The sequence below is a fragment of the Pleurodeles waltl genome, chromosome 3_1, assembly GCF_031143425.1.
Source record: "Pleurodeles waltl isolate 20211129_DDA chromosome 3_1, aPleWal1.hap1.20221129, whole genome shotgun sequence".
NCBI lineage: Eukaryota > Metazoa > Chordata > Amphibia > Caudata > Salamandridae > Pleurodeles > Pleurodeles waltl.
Genome location: NC_090440.1, coordinates 274,677,256 through 274,695,580, shown reverse-complemented (window position 1 = coordinate 274,695,580; position 18,325 = coordinate 274,677,256). Strand labels below are relative to the sequence as shown.

Sequence of the window (18,325 nt, the reverse complement as noted above, 5' to 3'; positions counted from 1 at the left end):
TCTCGCTGTGAGAATTTTGTTGATTTCAAGTGTGTGTCCACCTCTACTCTTTGTCATAGCTTTTCAAATGCTGAGAGTGGTTATGTTGCTGCAGCCTTTCTTTCCCTTTGCATAACTCAGCACCCGAACTGGGAGTATCAGTGCCTCTTAGACTCACCCAATCCATAGTCGGATTTATTGTCCTGTGCATCTCATACTTGGAAAGTAACTTTGTTATGGGTAAAGGTAGCAATGTCTCTGTTTAAGGTTCGTTCAGGGGACTTCCCATAAATAACCCCTATAAAAAAGTGGTTGATAATCCAACTTAGGTTTTCTGTCTCCATTTTAGACCATTCTAAAAGACAGCTAAGATGAGCAGCTTGGTAGTAGGCTAAAAAGTAGGAAACCCCCAGATAAAGGATGAGTAGAGGTTTTGAATGCTATTCTCATCTTCGTCCCATCCTCTTTATAATTGCAGCACATTCTTAGAAGGCATCAACAGAAAGAGATCCTACCCGGGGACGCATCGTCATTTTTATTGAGGTGAATTGTCTGCACCATTATAGAGAACAGCTATGCAAGCCGTGCAGTTCTTTCTGGAGTTCGCTAAGTATAGGGCAGAAATTAGCATTGCATATAGGTTTAGAATATTTTCCCTATTTACACTCCCAGATATTTAATCGTGGGTGCATTCCAAGAGAAAAGAGGACAAACTTTAAGCTATTCTTCCAAAATCCTAAAATTTTGAATTTGCCATGCTATCCTGCAAAACAAGTGGGGTTGTCAGTTGATGAGGGTAACTAAAATACTGTAGGCGAACAGATAAAGTTAAAATTTCAAAGTTGTCACTCGTCTTACATAGACAGTCTTTCAATGGCCACCGCCCATTTTCATTGAGTGAAAGATTTCAAGTATAGTGTGAGGCGAAGCAGGGAAAAGGGGGCATTCTTGTTGCGCCCCTCAATCTGTCAGCCCTTTGAAAAATTGAGACTGGTCAGACAACACATAATACAGTGCACCATCTAATGTAGAAACCATTATCTTGGTGATTTTAATTTCACATCAATATTTAAAAGGGGCTAAGGGTTTTTACAAACTCAGCACATTAAAACTATTGCTAGGTTTGCTGATCACAATCATTACTACTTCCAACATGGACTGGGCAATGGATTTTAACGTTTTAAACTCTATGACAAGGCACCCCCAGAGAAAAAGGCTGAAACACTGGCTGTCACAGGGTCTTTGTTCAAATTTCTGTAATGCTAACTACGTCTCATCCTAAGCTATGGAGTTGTGGAGGTCCTCCATTTCTTTGTTGCTCAACCATCTCAAAGTCACCCTGTTGGGATGAGCTTATACGTTATTTATTTAAAAAAGCATCTGAAATATTGGAGGAAAAGCTTTCATCTTTCAGAGACTAACTTGCGTCTCTCCTTTTCCTTTATATCCCCCCCCTCCTCCACAACATATCTGTTTGAGCTCGAGTAGTGTACATTCAACCCTACTAGTCACGGGTGCATTCAACGGACTCCTCTGCAGCAAAAGTTTCCTCTGCACATTTTAAGAGTTTGTTGTCTTATAAATAATGTCCATTATAATAGGTTCATGTGCTAAGGAGCTGCTAACAGACTACCTCTTTTTCTGAAGCCTTGCTGCCACCATTATCAGATGTGCCCTCGCCATAGCTTTACATGCATGCCAGACAGCTCTCAAGCCATCCACTCCTTTGTGGGCATTGATCAATCACATGTGAGAATTCTTTTGTTTGATCAATTTTCAAATCCAAAACCAGATTAAGTTCAGAATATCGTGGTTATGATGGAGGGTAGGAGCAACAAGCCAAAGTAAATATAATAAATTTAGGCATATATTATACGCATGTGGAGGCTGAAAATACAGACTTGAGTTGTTTTGTTTCTCTCTCCACGTATTCACAAAGCTCAGATCCTCAACCTTCCCTCTCAGCCTTTTGGGCATGGTTCCTAATTTCCCTGTCGTGTTCAAGGATGTTATCTGTTCTCTGACTTCTTTCTCCAGGATGTCTCACTATTATGGCCTCCAAAGCTCTGGTCTTGGTGGCTCCAGTAGACTTGCCTACTCATAGGCATTGTAATTAGCTATGTGCTAAGTAAGCTCTGTCTGGATTCAGCAGCCGCTCACTGCTATACTTCTGTGGGGGATCATCCTCGCTCTCCAGTGCTTCCATCCCACCCCTCATTCACTGATCCTCTTTATCGGGGGTACTAGAACTGGGGCCCTGCTGACATCCCGTCAGGATTGCCATCTTGGGAAGTGCAGTAGCGAGGGAGAGTGAAGCCTCCTCTTTAACTTTCTGTCTTTCTGAAAGGGGTCAGCAGAAGCTAGTCAAATTGTGGGCCTTGATTGATATCTTGGTAGTCTTTCGGTATTGGGAGCAAAAAGAGATTCTTTCATTAAGCATGCATAGGAGCAACTTAAGAGTTACAGTTTATGTATGCAACAGGCAAACAAGAACGTTTGTTTAAATTCAGTGGCTATACAAGGTTGGAGCAACTGTGGCTACACAGAGTTGCATGACTAGACAGAACAAATAAAGACGTCATTGACTCTTTTCTCATACAGCATTAGGCCATAGCAATAAGCATTGAACAATAAAGATACTGTATGCAGGAAGTGCTTTGTTAAAATATACCCCGATTAACATGTAATAATAATAATTAATTATAAATTAAATAATTAATAATTAAAATGTAATAATATATGTGCCCTGAAAAAAACATTTTCCTGGAAGCCACCAAGAGGATTAGACAACTGACCTGCTCAAGGAGTCTACTCTCCACCTTATGATGTTAAAATGACTTTCACCCACAGGTATTCCAAGTGGATGAGGAGGATACTAATTTAATTAGTGCATCCAGGGCGTTCTTTAAAAGTACAATTAATTCTGAGGATACCCAAGACTATTCTAAATTTAGGATCCTAGCCAATAACCAAAGAGCACCAATGACTACCAAGATTGAGTCCATCCAGATACACTAGGTATCTGTATGACGAGTCTATGATGAAGCATGCCAGTGGGTGAAAGTCCTTTTAACAACATAAGGTGATCTCCTTGGGCAAGCGCAGTAGGGGTGCCCTACTGCTGTTTTTGAAGAACTAAATGGAACAACATTTGGACCAGCAGGAATGTGGTTTGTGTACTCAAATATAGTAGCACGTGTAATAAAGCAAAAAAGAACCTGCAATATGGTGAAGGAGATACTGCGTATAAAAGCAAGCGAGCAACAGCTAAGTTGAAAGAGTGGGGGAATAATTGGGGTGGCAGGGGGTAAGAAGCCTCGGAGCCAGCTATTTAAAAATACCAGGATAGACAGTCTACATGGGGAAGTCTGGTTTACAGATCTCAAGTGGCATATGCAGATAAGCAGCACCAGAAATTGCTAAAGAAAGCCTAAGATTACTGAAAAAGGAGCGTGAAGAGTAGAATGTTAGAGTAATGCTGAACAATTTAATTCAAATGATATCCTTCTGAAGGGTACAAAATGAACAGTAAAGAAAAGGTAAGAATATAAGGAACAACCTTAACTAGAGCAAAATAGATAAATAAAAGGAGAGAAGCAAACAAAAAAGGCTATAGGAAAAGAAGCCTGAAAAAAAGAGAAGAGCCCATATATAACGTGAGCAGACCACACAGAAAAGCTCTGCATCAGTTAAAGACAAACAAGCAAAATTCAGCTCTGCTGAAACCCTAATTCAAAACTCCCTTGAGTAACATGGAGCAAAAAGATAAAACAGGAGAACATCAGTTAGCCTTCAAACAGAGTTGAATTGAATAGAAATAGCTATAGCTAACAATTAATGTAAAAACTATACATATTCTAGCAATAGTCATTAACTACCTCTACTAAACTGTTCCATGATCTTTTGCCATACCACCTCCTTCAAACTCCTCTTCCTCACTCCCCAGTCCAGTGAATGCATACATTTAACCCACTGTCAACCTTTTGTTTGGTTCAACAGTTGCAATAATTTAAATAAAAACTGAATAAAAAGCAACTGAATACTTAGTAACAAATGAGGTCTGCAGAGGGTGGCAGGCATGAGGTGGTGAAGTTGGGCAAATTGAAGATCCATGAAGAAAATAAATGAAGGGGCAGGCATCTGAGTTAGAATTCTATATAATACGTGGGAACGTATAAAAACCTACACTATGGCATCCTGACTCTAAATCAAAAATCTAACTTTCTATGTACAGCTCTTTTTAAAGGTTTCACAGATATTTTCTCTATCCCAAACCGGACAGATCTATCTAAATACTTAAATACTTCAGTTCTTTAATCACCTATATTGAGATACCTGTTCTTGGAGAAAGGGAGTTCTGGTGCACCCTATCAAATCCATGTTTGAGCACCCATCCAGTCTACTTTCATTCAAGAGAGCACAGAGGAGCCTGGCTTCATAATAACCCACTAAACGCAGGTCAAGGCCACACAAAAACTATCTCCTGGACAACGATTTGCATCATTCCCATTTCGATCAGTGAGCAACAACCTAATATGCATGTAGAAATTCTTGAGTTCTGGATACAACACAGGGTAGAAGGAGAAACAGCAGCACTTACAAAAGACTGAAGAATGCAAACACTTACTTTCATAGTGGGTGCATCATTAAAGTCCTTGTTTTTTTCCACCTTTGCTGATCTTTTATTTTCGAACATCTTAACTCTAGTGAGTACTGACTGAGGCTTCATTGCTGGATCATCATCTTCCCCTGCAACAACTGCATTAATCTGAAGTGGCTTTGTGCTGGAAGGCAAAGGTTCTGATTTAATTTGAGATGGGGGTGGAGGAGGTAAACTCTCTGCTGCTTGAGTCGGTTGATAATGCAAAGACTTTGTATTAAGTCCGTGTGCAGAACCTTGCTCATACTCCTGTGGCTGTGATTCAAAGTACTGCTTATGTTCTGGAGACTTTGATGCATTTGTAGAAAAGGCAAGTGATTCGGTTTTATATCGAAGATGAACATCGTAATCGGCAGTGGGCTGATCTTCATACCGCTGCTGAGATGAATTCACGTTTTTTGATGGCTTTTCAAAACGGGGCCTACTGTCATACGACAAAGGGGTTGGCTCTTCATAACGATTCTGGGATGGAAGGTAACGATCAGGGCTTTCATCAATATGTTGTCTGTGGTCAAAGTCCCTGGAATGTTTATTGTCATAAGACATGCGAGGCGGATAAGGCTGTTTGTCATTATAATATTCCCACTGATCTTCATGAGACATTATATGCTCATCATAGTGTACTTGGGGGTCAAAATTGTGGGGTAAATGGCCAGCATAGTTTGTTGAAGAGTTGTATCTATACGCTGACTGTTCATACTCTCGGCTTGGCTGCTTCTCTGCATAGAGAGAAGACTGAGCATCATACCTTAAATTCGGCTCAGTGTAGATAACATTAGGTTCTTTATCTTGATGCCACTGACTTGGATGAGCAACAGGCGGTTGTTTCATGCTGTAATTATGCCTAGGAGGCTCCTCAACAGTATATTCGTCTTTTCTGTAGACCTGGGTAAATCAGACACAACCTTACATAATTGCAAAAATAAAGTACGAGTTTATTTTACAAATCAGTTATACAACTGAATGAGAGGAATCATGTCCAATAATAATTCCACTGAACTGTATTAGCTTCCTTTAACTGTCACTGGTTTTTAAGAAGGGACCCGATATTACCCTCAAGCAAGTAACTGGAGCAGTTGTTAACTATTTCATATCATCAATGCTGCAACTCCTCTGTCATTTTTATTCATTAGGTTCCCACATCGTGTTAATGTAACTGTCTTTCTACAGTTAACTTGCTATTTATAAAAGTGTTGACATATATATATATATATAAAACGTGCAACTGTTGAATAGGAGCACTAAAAACAACAAACATTTTGTATTTGACCAACAACTATTTTTAGGTGCAACCAAAAAACATTTTTGCTAATGAAAGCATAACCCTTGTACAGCTGCATGTTTTTCTCTAGCTGTACCTTCTCCAAATATCATTGCTACTAATAATGCTAAGGATCTAAGTAACCTAAAATATACAAATTCAATTTTACTTTATTTCACAAATATTTATTGTGATTTTAATGTGTCACATTTGATTTACCACATAAAGTAGCCCGCTACTGCTAATAAAAATAAAATGTAAAGGTAAAATGCATTAATTACAGAAGGCTGCCTTTAAACACCTTTTGCCAAAAAGGCCGCTTGTAGCAATGCTTACCCAAAACAAGTTTGATCTCATGGTTACAGTTTGAGAAATATCAAAATAAAGCTAACATAGCTCCGTGGCATTTCTTGGAATTGTAAAAGGACAACTGTGTGGGCCACAGGAATGTAAAATCTTTGCATCAACGTACACAACTCTTAATCGTATTAATCATGAGATTAAAAATCACACGATATTTTATGATATAAATATTGCAGATTGATTACAATAATTACCAGTGTGCAAATGCAACTGCTGTTCAAAGAACCAGGATTAAAAGACATATTACTATGTTCTGTATTAAAAATTTATGGCTGTCAACCAAAATTAAATAGAATACCATTTTCTTCATCGTTACAACTGTCTTTTTTACTTTAGTTTTTTCATTCTAGCACTATTATAAGTGATGCCTTGGATTTGGTGAGTCACAGAGATAAGGAACGGCCACACAAGAATCTATATCTAACAACGAACTTTAAACAGTGCCACAAAGTCTTGAACAAAACACTGAGTGTGTCAAAACGAGCATTGGTAGTTTGTTAGAATGGTGTTTAGCTACGAAGAGATCAAATGTCGGTGTGCAAGCTTCTAGGAAATGTGTGCTTGAGTAGGAAAGGTCACGGGATAGGAACGATCGTGCGGCAACAGTTTTAGCAAGCTACTGACAGATGTGGTCTTGAATGGTCTGCACTTTTCTCGGTACAAAAAGTGTTTTGCTTTTAGCAACTGGATCCACCGTCTTCTTAAGAATCATTGCTAAGTCCAAGACAATAATTCAATGTCATTTTGTGACCAAAAGCGTTGTCTTAGTAACAAGACTAAACTGTCCTGCGCTGAGAGTTGCTAAACCGGCAACATGTCCTAGAACTGCCATTTCAGATCAGGTTAGTCTAGCCCAAATTTCTTTCATGCAAACATAAATATCTTTAAAAACAAGACATGCTATATGCTTGTAGTGCTGTGCTTCGTAGACAATATACAAAAGTTGTACAAACAGCGAAAGAAAATACTCACAAAGGCTTACTTAGCTAAAGCATTTTGAGTTATGCAAGCAAAACAAAACAAACAACGATGTCACAACTATTAAATGGATATATAGCATTTTGCAAATGTTAAAAGACAATGTAATTCGATTAAGTGGATTTAATTAAGGTCAAGGTGCCTGAAGCAAGCATGCATGCAATCAATAAATTAGTGCAACAAAATAGCACAAGTACCTTTGCTGGATCTATATGCAGGGACAATGACGATGGATCTTGATCCCTTAGCATTACATGAGTTGTCTCAGTAGTTGGTGATCTTAGGGGGCCAGCTTGCAGATATGAGTTGTAAGGGACTGGTTTAGGCTCGTCCGACCTAACAGTTACATTTACGTTTGGACTAACAGCGGCTGATGAGTTGGCAGAATTTTCTGAGTTTGATTCAGTCGACTGGGAAGGGTAAAGGGCTGCAGGTAGGACATCTGCTTTCTGTGGAGTGTGTAAAATATTCAGTTCACTTATAGCACTTTAAAACTAGCAAGCAGTATAACAAACATACTTTCATTAAATTTAGACAGAAAATGTAGTCCTTCATCTAACAAAGCCTCATCGGTATAGGCGTATGTGGTGCATTACCTTAACAAGCTAATTGAATACAAAATATAATTCCCTGACAGAATGCCACAAAACTCATCTTAAATGACAAATCTTCCACATTTCACGGGGTGTTGCTTACCTGTTGAGGGGGTGTCATTTTATAAACTGGAGAGTCAGTCCTAAGAACTGGCTGGGGCTGAGCTTGCTGTGGGTAAGGAGGATATGTTTGGTTTTCATGATGCAGTCCAGATGTATCTTCTCGAACCGGTTCAGATGACCGTGTGATGGCAGACTCGGGTGGAGTTCCTGCCTCGTCATTAAGAGTTTCATCCAGTTCCTGATCAGTGTAGGCACCACCTTCAGTATCTGTGTCTTCATAGTCTGATGTATGTCTACTGTCTGTGCTATACATGGAATATTCACTACCTGGTGCTGACAAGTAGGACAGACGGTCATCATGTAAATCAAGGTCATCCTCTGAGGCTCCATCTGCCTACATCAAAGAAAATCACATTACAATAAGAAAGAGTAACTCCAGTGACTTAATATTCATCTCTTATTGGATTCTTATGGCTTTTTATCAAAGGTGTCAAGTGACTGAGTACAAGAGCAGTCGATGTGATCAGTATAAACTGAAAGACTGCTTCGATCCAACATTCAGATAATCTCTCTAGATTGAACAAAGTTGTACTAATTAAACTTCAATGTGTACATGCCTAAAGATATTTTCTATATATACTTTATTTTCAGTGAAATGAACATTGTTTTAAAGTTCGTCCCTCAAGATTCGAACATTTATTTGTCTATGGAATCTACAATTGATTATGCATGTCTGGCAACGAAAGGCTCCATTTTGGGAGAAGTTAAGGAACTTTTATAAAATTAAAATAAAAAAATCTTTAATGTGTTTTCCAGATTCCAAAAGCTGTCATCAAAATTGTTCACCACATAAAAGCACTATCACTCTAAGGTCTGATCATAACCTCTTGGATTAATCCCGATTAAGACAGAAACCTAACCCTCTAATACTCGTCATCTACTGCTTTCACACAAAAAATTAGATGAAACATTAATGACAGTAACTATGGACATGCTTTACCGCATACTCCTGAAATACTGTTCTGAGCAACAAATTTAAACAAACATGTTATGAAAACCTCTCTTGTAAAGAACAAGTTACTTACCTTAGGTAATGCTTAATCTGGTAGAGACTATCTAGCCGCAGATTCCTTCCCTTAAAATACCCCCACGCGACAGACTGGATCCAGAAATTTTTTGAGCAGTAGCCCTTGCACCCATAAATGGTGCCATTCACCTCTGCTTCGACGGCGGTGCCAGAAATGATGCACGCAGGACCTATATAGGTGCGACATCGGCATGGTGATGTCAGTTACTTTCACGACTTTCCACACCAAGTGCACAAAGCCATGATAAGTACTAAACACTGATGTGAAAAACTAAGGCCTTGAGAAGGGTGTCCCTTTCACCATAAACGGTTCGCAGAGAAGGGAGGATGAGAGGTTCAGTAAGGAGAATCTGCGTTTCTGTCAAATAAGGCAACACCGAAGGTAAGCAACTTGTTCATCTGAAAGAGACTTCTAGCCGCAGATTACTTACCTTGGAGTAGATACCTATGCAGTACCTCCCACGAGGTAGGACTACAAAGCCAGTTAAATAACAAAATCCTGCCGGACCAAATCGGCAAAGTGCCTGTCCCAACAGACCTGAGTATCCAGGCATTAGTGCTTGGTGAACGTGTACAGTGAAGTTCACGCTGCTGCCCAAGAGATGTCCAGGACTGGGACGCCATGTGCTAATGAAGCAGTCGCAGCCTTGGCTTTGGTGGACTGAGCTCACAAGCCATCAGAGGGTTTCTTCTTGGCCACTCCATAGTAGACTTTAATGCATAGAACAGTCTATCCTGGGATGGTCCTTTCCTATACTGCTTTACATTTTTTAGCTCCTACATAGCGACCGAAGAGTTGATTGTCCACTGGGAAGTCTTTTGTGTGGTGAAGGTAGAATGACAACACTTTTTTTTTTTCAATCTAGATGGAGGAATCTCTCCTCCTCTTTGGAGGGATGAGGCGGAGCAAATAAGGTAGGCAGGATGATGCTCTGGCCTACATGAAAGGGAGTCACAACCTTCAGAAGGAAGGAGGCCAGCTTGTCCTGGTAGGAAGGGGGATAAGGAGGGTGTGCAGAGAGTGCCTGCAAATCGATGATCCTCATGGCTGATGTTATGGCCACAAAAAAATGCAGTTTCTACTGCCAAAAGCCTAAGAGGGCAATTGTGTAGCGACTCAAATTATGCACACATGAAAAAGACGAGGACCAGCTTGAGGTCCTACTGAGGCATAATGAATGGCGGGGGGAATGTATGCTGCAGGCCTTTGAAGAACCTAGTAAGAAGAGGTGAATTCAAGTGAGAAGGTTGGTCTGGGAACCATAACAATACCGCAATGGCAGAGAGATAAACCCTAACTGTGCCCAGAGCAGAACCCTGCTGGGCCAAAAAAAGTGCAAACAAAAGAACCTTAGAAAAATGTGCAGAAGGGGGGGGGAGCAATGTTGTGGGAAGCACATCAAGACACAAACTTGCCCCAAAGGCAGGCATATACCAACTTGGTGGAGGTACACCTGGTTGCCAGGATAACATTACAGACTTGGAGAGGAAGGTCTAAAGCTGTCAAATATTGCTGTTCAATCTCCACAAATGAAGGTGGAGGATGTGCAGCTCTGGGTGCAGACCCTTTGCCTGTTGTTGCAACAGAAGATCCTTTTGAATAGGCAACCTGACTGGAGGACTGACTATCATGCTCAGCAGCTCTGGATACCACACTCTCCGTGCTCTCTTCGGAGCCACACAAATGAATTGGGCCTGGTTGTTCTCAATCTTCTTGAGAACTCTAGGCAGCAGTGGTATTGGTGGAAATTAGTACAGGAGGCTGGAGCTCCACTAAAGATGAAAAGCGTCTCCAAGCGAGTCGCCTTGGAACTCAATACCTCTGACATTGCACTTTCTCTGTGGTGCTGAACAGATCTAACCAAGGCACTCCCCACTGCTGAAAGAGATGTCTCACCACCTCCAGATGGAGATGAGATTTGTGATCTATAAGGCATCTTCAGCTGAGTTTATCCGGTCTGGCATTCAGAGAGCCCGCCAGGTGCTGAACCACTAGGAATATGTCCAGACATTCTAGCCATAACCGAAGACGCACAGCCTCTTGAAAAAGGATCCATGAACCCACATCACCCTGTTTGTTGCAATACCACATGGCAGTGGTGTTGTCCGTGAACACCTGCACCAGGACTTCCTTGATCGAAGGAAGAAAGCCTTTCAATGCCTCTGGACGTCGGACTCTGCCGGAGACCAAAGTCCTCTGATCTCCACCTGTCCCATATGGACACCGAGCCCAGGAGTGACGTGTCTGCCACTACAGTCCATTCTGGTTTGGGTAGAGAGAGGGTTCTGCCACTGACGCAATTGCAGTTCGATAGCCACCACGGAAGATCTTTGGTAGCACCCTCCGAAATATGGACCATATCTGAGAGAATCCCCTGATGCTGTGCCCACTGGAACTTCAGGTCCCACCGTAGAACCTGCATATGCCAACGGGCATGAGTAACCAGCAGGATGCAATAGGCCAGAACAGAGGCTAAAACATCAGAATCACAGCCTGAATATCCTGGACTCACCGCTTGGGAGAATAAGCCCGAAAATGCATTGTGTCCAGAATGGCTTTAATGGAAGCGAGTGTTTGAGATGGAGTCAGGTGTGACTTGGGCATGCTGATTGTGAACCGCAGCAATTTCAAAAGGTTTGTTGTAGTCTGAAGATGGGAGATGACTGCCTGGGGTGAGCCCGCCTTCAACAGCAATCATCGATGTTCGGGAAGACTGGAATCTCCAACCTCCGCAGATGAGCTGCAACCACCACCCATCACTTTTGTGAATACCTGAGGGGTGCTGGTAAGGTTGAAAGGGGGCACAGCAAACTAAAAGTGGTCTTGGCCCACCATGAACTGTAGGTAACGTCTGTGGGCAGTCAGGATGGGGATGCAGAAATAGGTTTTCTGCAAATCCGGCGCTACCATCAGTCTCCCGGTTCTAGGGCAGACAGAGCTTGGGAGCGCATGAGCATTTTGTATTTCTCCTTTTTCAAAAAGAGGTTGAGAAGGTGCAGATCTAGGACAGGATGAAGTCCTCAGTCCTTCTTTGGCACCAGAAAGCAGTGGGAATAACCACGACCTACTTCTAATACAGGCACCATCTCAAAGGCTCCTTTGGCCCTGAAAGCCTACATTTTATGATGGAGCAAGGAGAGATGGTCCTCCTTCAGTCGATCGTAAGTGGGTGACGGGTACTTGAAAATGGAAGTAAGTAACCCCTTTGGACGATCTGGAGGAGCCAGAGTTCTGATGTTACGGACTACCAGTGGGATAGGTGATGGTGTATCCTGCCTCTCACTGGGTGCCCGTGATGGTCGGAAGGAGGAAATAGCCCCTTTGGACAATCTGGAGGACCCAGAGGTCTGAGGTCATTGACCACCAGTGGAGCAGGTGATATTGTATTCGGCCTCCATTGGGTGCCCATGATGGTCGGAAAGCAAACTAAAGAGGCTTGGAGGCAGCGGCTGCCACTGAGGGAGGGGGATCAGGGGGTTGGACTGACACGACTGCTGGCCGTCTGTCATAGGTTGGCTATAAGACCTGCGCCATTAGCCACGAAAAAGATGGGACGCCTGTTGCCGCTGTTGGTTGGGAGGGAATGAGCACGACTGGAGACCCCTTTTAGTGGCCATGAAAAAGGGAAAAGGAAGATTGGGGTTGGCGAGGGGCCAGAGGCAAGGTCAAGGACCTGGCTGTAGCTGTACAGCCCTTAAAGCACTCTGGCACTTAATCAGTCTTATCTCCAAAAAGGCGAGAGCCATCAAAGGGCATGTCCATGAGGGAAGTCCATGTAAAGCCAGTTTTTCTCATCCAGCCCTGGAAGCTCAAGGCCACTGATAATTAAATCACTCTGCCCAGTCAGTCCGTCGTGTCAAGCCCACATCTTATGGTGAACTTACCTGTACCTGCCTGTCCGCAATAGCCTGGCTGAGTGTGGTTGGGACTACTCCAAGACCATTGGCAGCACTTGCGCAATGAGTCCCAAATCCTATGGCAATAAAGGCCAAATAGATAAGCAGTGTTTACTGACTACAGTGCTTGGTTGACGTTAGGTAGGGAACATGCCTCAATTAATCCTAGATGTGGAGGCTTGCAACACCAAGCTCCTGGAGAGGGGTGCATGGTAAGGAAACTGGAGTCCCCAGGAGTGGGTCGATGGAGGCAGGCAATCATCATATGCACAAGAGCCCCTGTGCAGTGCTTGGACCAGGCTCAGAGTTGAACATCTGTAAAGGCTTCACTGAAGGGAAGTAGGGGTGTAGAAGGAGAGCTATTGCACTGTCAGCTGATATCTATATTACAGCAACTTGAATCTTGTTGCCCATCATTATTGCAGTTAAGATTGGAGTGGTTGCTCCTGCAGTTTGAACATCCTTCAAGGATTGTTTTACCTCACCAAACAATTCATCCCCCACCTCTGAGGGGCACAATGACTGCTGATAGGTGACATTTTGTTCACTTCTTTCCAAGTGTTTATGGGTAAGGAGGTGATCTGTAGTGTAATAAAGCTGCTGGAGAAAATACAGCGAATGAAGTTTGAGCATAATTCTCAACTTAGTGTTCTTAATAGAACTGAAACTTTCTGTTATGATAGCTAGGAAATGTGTTATTCTGTTGGTGAACCATTGTTACAGGTGATACACCTTTTTATTACATTCATATTAAATGTCTAGGAACTAGTTTCACAAGTGACTGCGCAGTCTTCAAAAATAAGGAAAAAAAAGGGCCAGATGCACAAAGCATTTAACTAGTTGCAAACGGGCCTAGAAAAATGCTTTTTGGGATGTACAAAGCCCAAGCTGCGATTCAGTAACTTTTTACCGAATAGCAATTTGGGTTTTGCGATTCGGTATTAGGAAGGGGCGTGTCCAGAGCGTTCCTTCCCAACATCAAATCTAAATGGTATGTATGACTGTTTTGTGACCATGAATGCGGTCGCAAAACAATCGCAGTTAGCACCAATTTCAAATTGGTGCTAACCCATTCACAAAGGGGTTGGGGTCCCTGAAGGACCCCTTCCCCTTTGCAGTGGTCCTATGGACCACTGCCTACTCTTAAAAAATGAAACTGAAACGTTTCATATTTTTCTTTTTAAACGCAGCCTATTTTCTTTTAAGGAAAATGGGCTGCGTTTTAAAAAAAAAAAGAAAAGAAAGAAATTGCTTTATTTAAAACCAATCACAGACATGATGGTCTGCTGACACCAGTAGGCCACCATCCCTGTGATTTTTGCGATTCCTGATAGGTCGCAAATTGCTATTAATGAGGCAGGTCTATTTGCCACCCACCGGGAATCGCAAAAGAAACTCAATGGAGTTTCTTACATTTGGAATTGCGACTCCATAATTGCGATTCACATGGAATCGTAATTAGGGAATCGTAATTCCAAATATCCGTACGTCGCCCAAAATGCCTATTTTAACAATTTGCTTCTTTGCAGCCCCAAATAAAGGCGTTGTGCTCGTGTTGAGAGATTCCACAAGAAGTTCCTTATCTTTTGTACTGCTGTAGGAGATCTAGATCTTAAAGTCAACTGTTTTTTACCAAACACATTTTGGAATAGCCTTGCAATATTATCAGGTGCAACAAACATCTTGGTCTAAGGGATCTGCAACGTTTCCCCCGCCTCCTTTCTGATAAAAGGGGAAGAGGAGCCTAACTAAAACTGTCCATGAAGGCATTTTTAGTTTTGCATATTAGTGGTTATAGGAGATCTTTGACCCATAACTATAAAGTGAACAGCTCCCACTTCAAACCACTAAAGTTGTACATTTTCCACAGCTAAGTACTTTGAGCAGTTTCAGACTGGGCTACGCACATTTTTGTCACGTCAATTGTGTTTTTCTTCTTTTGTCTTGAGATATCCCCTTTAACTTCTAGAAAGGTTGCTTTGGGTACTTCATGTAGGTAACACAGTTGTATACAATTCACCTGGAGAATAACTCCCTATGGAGAGGTTTGCCTACACTGCCCTTGACACAAGAGACCAAAAGCAGCCAGGACCTCCTGAAATCTTTAAAAAAACAAAACAAAAAAAAACTACTTTTTAATCGCTCTTCTCCCATAAAACATATTGAGGGTATTAAGAAACACATTATCATAATAGCAGAGTTAAATCTGTCATAACGCTTATACCTTTGCATTTGCTATTGCTTATGATCTCAACTGTGACAGGTACGTTGAGGGAGAAAGGATAAAATATCCTGGCTTCAGTCAGTAATGAATAATAACTAGGTGGCCTGCCGAACTCGGCTCACATGAGGACCGTCTGAATAAACATTTATCAATTACTGGACATGACTGCACAATTCAAAGCAGTCACTGAATCCTGCTTCCACACAGTGAATGTGCTGAGGAGGAACTTCAAATGGCTCCCAAGCAACTTTAGATAAACTGTTACTCACGCCCAAGTCACAGCACGTTGGACTAAGGGAAAACCCTCTACGCTGGGATCACCAAACAACTCACTGAAAGACTACAAACCATTCAGAACTCAGCAGCCAGACTCATTCTCAAACTCCCACACAGAAACTTGCATTACAACCAATCCTCAGGAGCTGTACTGGCTGCCGATACACAAATGCGGTCATTTCAAACTCCTCTCACACACACTGAAGGCACTAAATAACTTAGGCCCCACCTAGCATCTCCTTTCACTAAACACTTCTGCCCTTCAGGACACATCCCATGCATTCTAATTATAACCTGATGTAGTGGATATAACGGGATGATCAATCATTGTCCTGTTCTCTCTTAAAGGATAACAGAAAAGAAGGGGGAAATACAGATAGTGAGTAGCTTCAAGATGGCACATCCATTCTTCCCCTTGTTTCTTTGTCAATCCTTTGTGCATTGCTCAGGTACTCATTGTGCTCCAGGTATCACCATTCATTACCCACTCACCCCACACAAAAAAATCACCATCATGCCTCTGTATCTGCTAGCTTTCTTCATTCGTTGATTCCTTCTAATTTCTTTCACTGTTGCTACTCTTATGTTTCTCTCTCTTGTCATCTTTCACTTTTTGGGCCTAATGTATAATTTATCTGAATAGCGATTACCTCATTGCGATTTTCTGCTAATCACAATGAGGTACTCGCTATTTGAATGTATGAAACACCAGGAGTTTCATTTAGCGATTCCCAACGGCTTGCAAATAGATCTACCTCATTACTATTCATGAGTTAGGTCGCAACTTGCAACCCTATGTGAATGGCTACAAGCACAGGGATGGTGGCCTGCTGGGCTAGGCAGACCACCATGTCTGTGATTGCTTTTAAATAAAGCAATCTTTTTTTTTTTTTTTTTTTTTTTAAATGCAGCCCATTTTCCTTAAAGGAAAATGGGATGTGTTTTAAAAAAGAAAAATGAAAAGTTTTCTTTGCATTTTTTTTAATTTTTTTTTTTTAAGCGTAGACAGTGGTCCATGGGAACACTGCCAGCTCTTAAAAAAAACGTTCGCTACCATTCTCGAAGGGACCCCTTCCAGTTTGAGAATGGGTTACCACCTACTTGAAACCGGTGCTAAAATGTGAATGATTTGTGACCGCATTTCGGTCACAAAACACTCCTAAATATCGCGTCGATTCGGTATTAGTAAGGGATGCCCGACTCACCCCTTCCTAATACCGAATCGGTATGTAGTCGCAACTCAAAATTGCGATTCGGTAGCAAGTTACCGAAATGCAAATTGGAATTCATAGACACCAAAATACATTTTTGGTCCCTATCAGGCCATTTGCGACCACAAAAATGCATGATACTTCTGTCCCTTTATCTCTTGCATATTCCAGACACAGTTTTTATAGTTATAATGGTACAGTAACAGTCACCACGAGATGCCTTGGGATTTGATAAAATAACAGAAGCTAACTGGGTGAAAAGAGAAGTAAATAACCTAAATATCTCTAAAGTGACTTTAGGTTACCTTTCAGCATAAGATTTTGAGGTTGCTACAGTGTAAAACACATGTCTGTAATACATTTTTAATTTAGCACCCATGAACACTGCGGCAAAGATGTGCTAGACTTAAGGTTTTAAGGAGCAAAATTGTGAAGAACAGACACCCTTGCACACACATCTTAAACTGTCGAGATATATTCTGACACAACCACTATGCTACATAACATTCCCTAACAATATTCTACATTCTTAAGTTGAGAGGTTGATATCAGCTGCGTGCACGGTAACAATTCTAGTGGATCCATATGTCCTACAACAATGCTTCTGTAAATTTAACAACTCAAATCCAACCCAGTACGACATAACATACACTTACCTTGCCCTCTGAGACCCACACAAGCTGGTTCTGTTGCTGCTGAATTCCCTCTTTTAGGGCTCCGTACCACCCATCATTCATCGAATTTAAGTTAATGGTAGCTAAAAAGAAGAGCAAATGTTGCTTTACTCATTCGTGCATTGCTAACAAATTAATTACTTCAGAAAAAACATATAGGAAAATAAAGAACAAATTCTAGTCTATGAACTTCTGTACTGAATTTGTCATCAAATTATGTTTCTCAGTAACTGATGAGGTGACTAAGGGCCTGACTACGATCTTGGCGGATGGGATACTCTGTCACAAACGTGACAGAAATCCAGTCCGCCGAAATACAAGTTCCATCAAATCTTATGGAACTTGTAATAGGGAGGGAGTGATATTCGTCACGTTTGTGACGGAGTATCTCATCTGCCAAGATCGTAATTAGGGCCTAAGATTTGTGCTAAAGGATACATAATTAGCAACCAAGTGCGCCCTGAAAGGAATATAAACATTTTAACCCAATGAATTGTGTCTGTGTTAATGAATGGATGGATCAATGCCTCAACTTTATTTAACAGCCAATACTTCCAAAAACCTTCTATGCCTCTCAGAAGTACAACATTGGTTCAAGGACAAATCCAACATACGCAAAAATAGATATGCATATTCTTTAATGTTCTTACTGATTCCTAAATATTATTTCCGTTGACTCCTTTTCATCAGATTAGATGCAGAAATCGTTGAATCAAAGTGGCACTGTGTGGTTCTGGCTCCAGCCTCAGATTTGAAATGCAACAAAGAAATAAAGTGGCAGGACACATCCATTAATGACATCGTCCTACCATATTCCAGCAAGCTACAGCATATACTGACGAGAAAGTGCGGTATCCTCTGGACCATTTTCCTGTGTGCAAAAGTTGTGTATCCATCCAAATAGTGTGACTGGGCCAATGTAGACCCGACGCAACTATTGCTGTAGGGTGAAGATGAAAATGTGCTATTTGATGAGTTCTGAGATGCAATACAGAACTGGAGATTTGCTCGACTCATTCTGGGCGTTCAAAGTGGCCCTTAAAGTGGTTCCATAATGGA

At 41.6% G+C, this 18,325-nt stretch overlaps 1 protein-coding gene across 8 annotated transcripts in view; it reads right to left on the bottom strand.

Moving 5' to 3' along the window:
• Positions 1-18,325, bottom strand: part of TJP1 (tight junction protein 1) — a 478,449-nt gene that overhangs the window by 124,958 nt on the left and 335,166 nt on the right. For 5 of the 8 annotated variants that reach the window (XM_069222373.1, XM_069222377.1, XM_069222378.1 and 2 more), the window contains exons 18-21: positions 17,249-17,349; positions 7,938-8,291; positions 7,439-7,690; positions 4,607-5,524 (exon numbers count right to left, since the gene is read on the bottom strand). In XM_069222373.1, coding sequence (XP_069078474.1) covers positions 4,607-5,524; positions 7,439-7,690; positions 7,938-8,291; positions 17,249-17,349 — 1,625 coding nt within the window. The remainder of the gene's footprint in view (positions 1-4,606; positions 5,525-7,438; positions 7,691-7,937; positions 8,292-17,248; positions 17,350-18,325) is intronic. The other 3 variants (XM_069222379.1, XM_069222381.1, XM_069222380.1) reach the window with 1 other exon arrangement.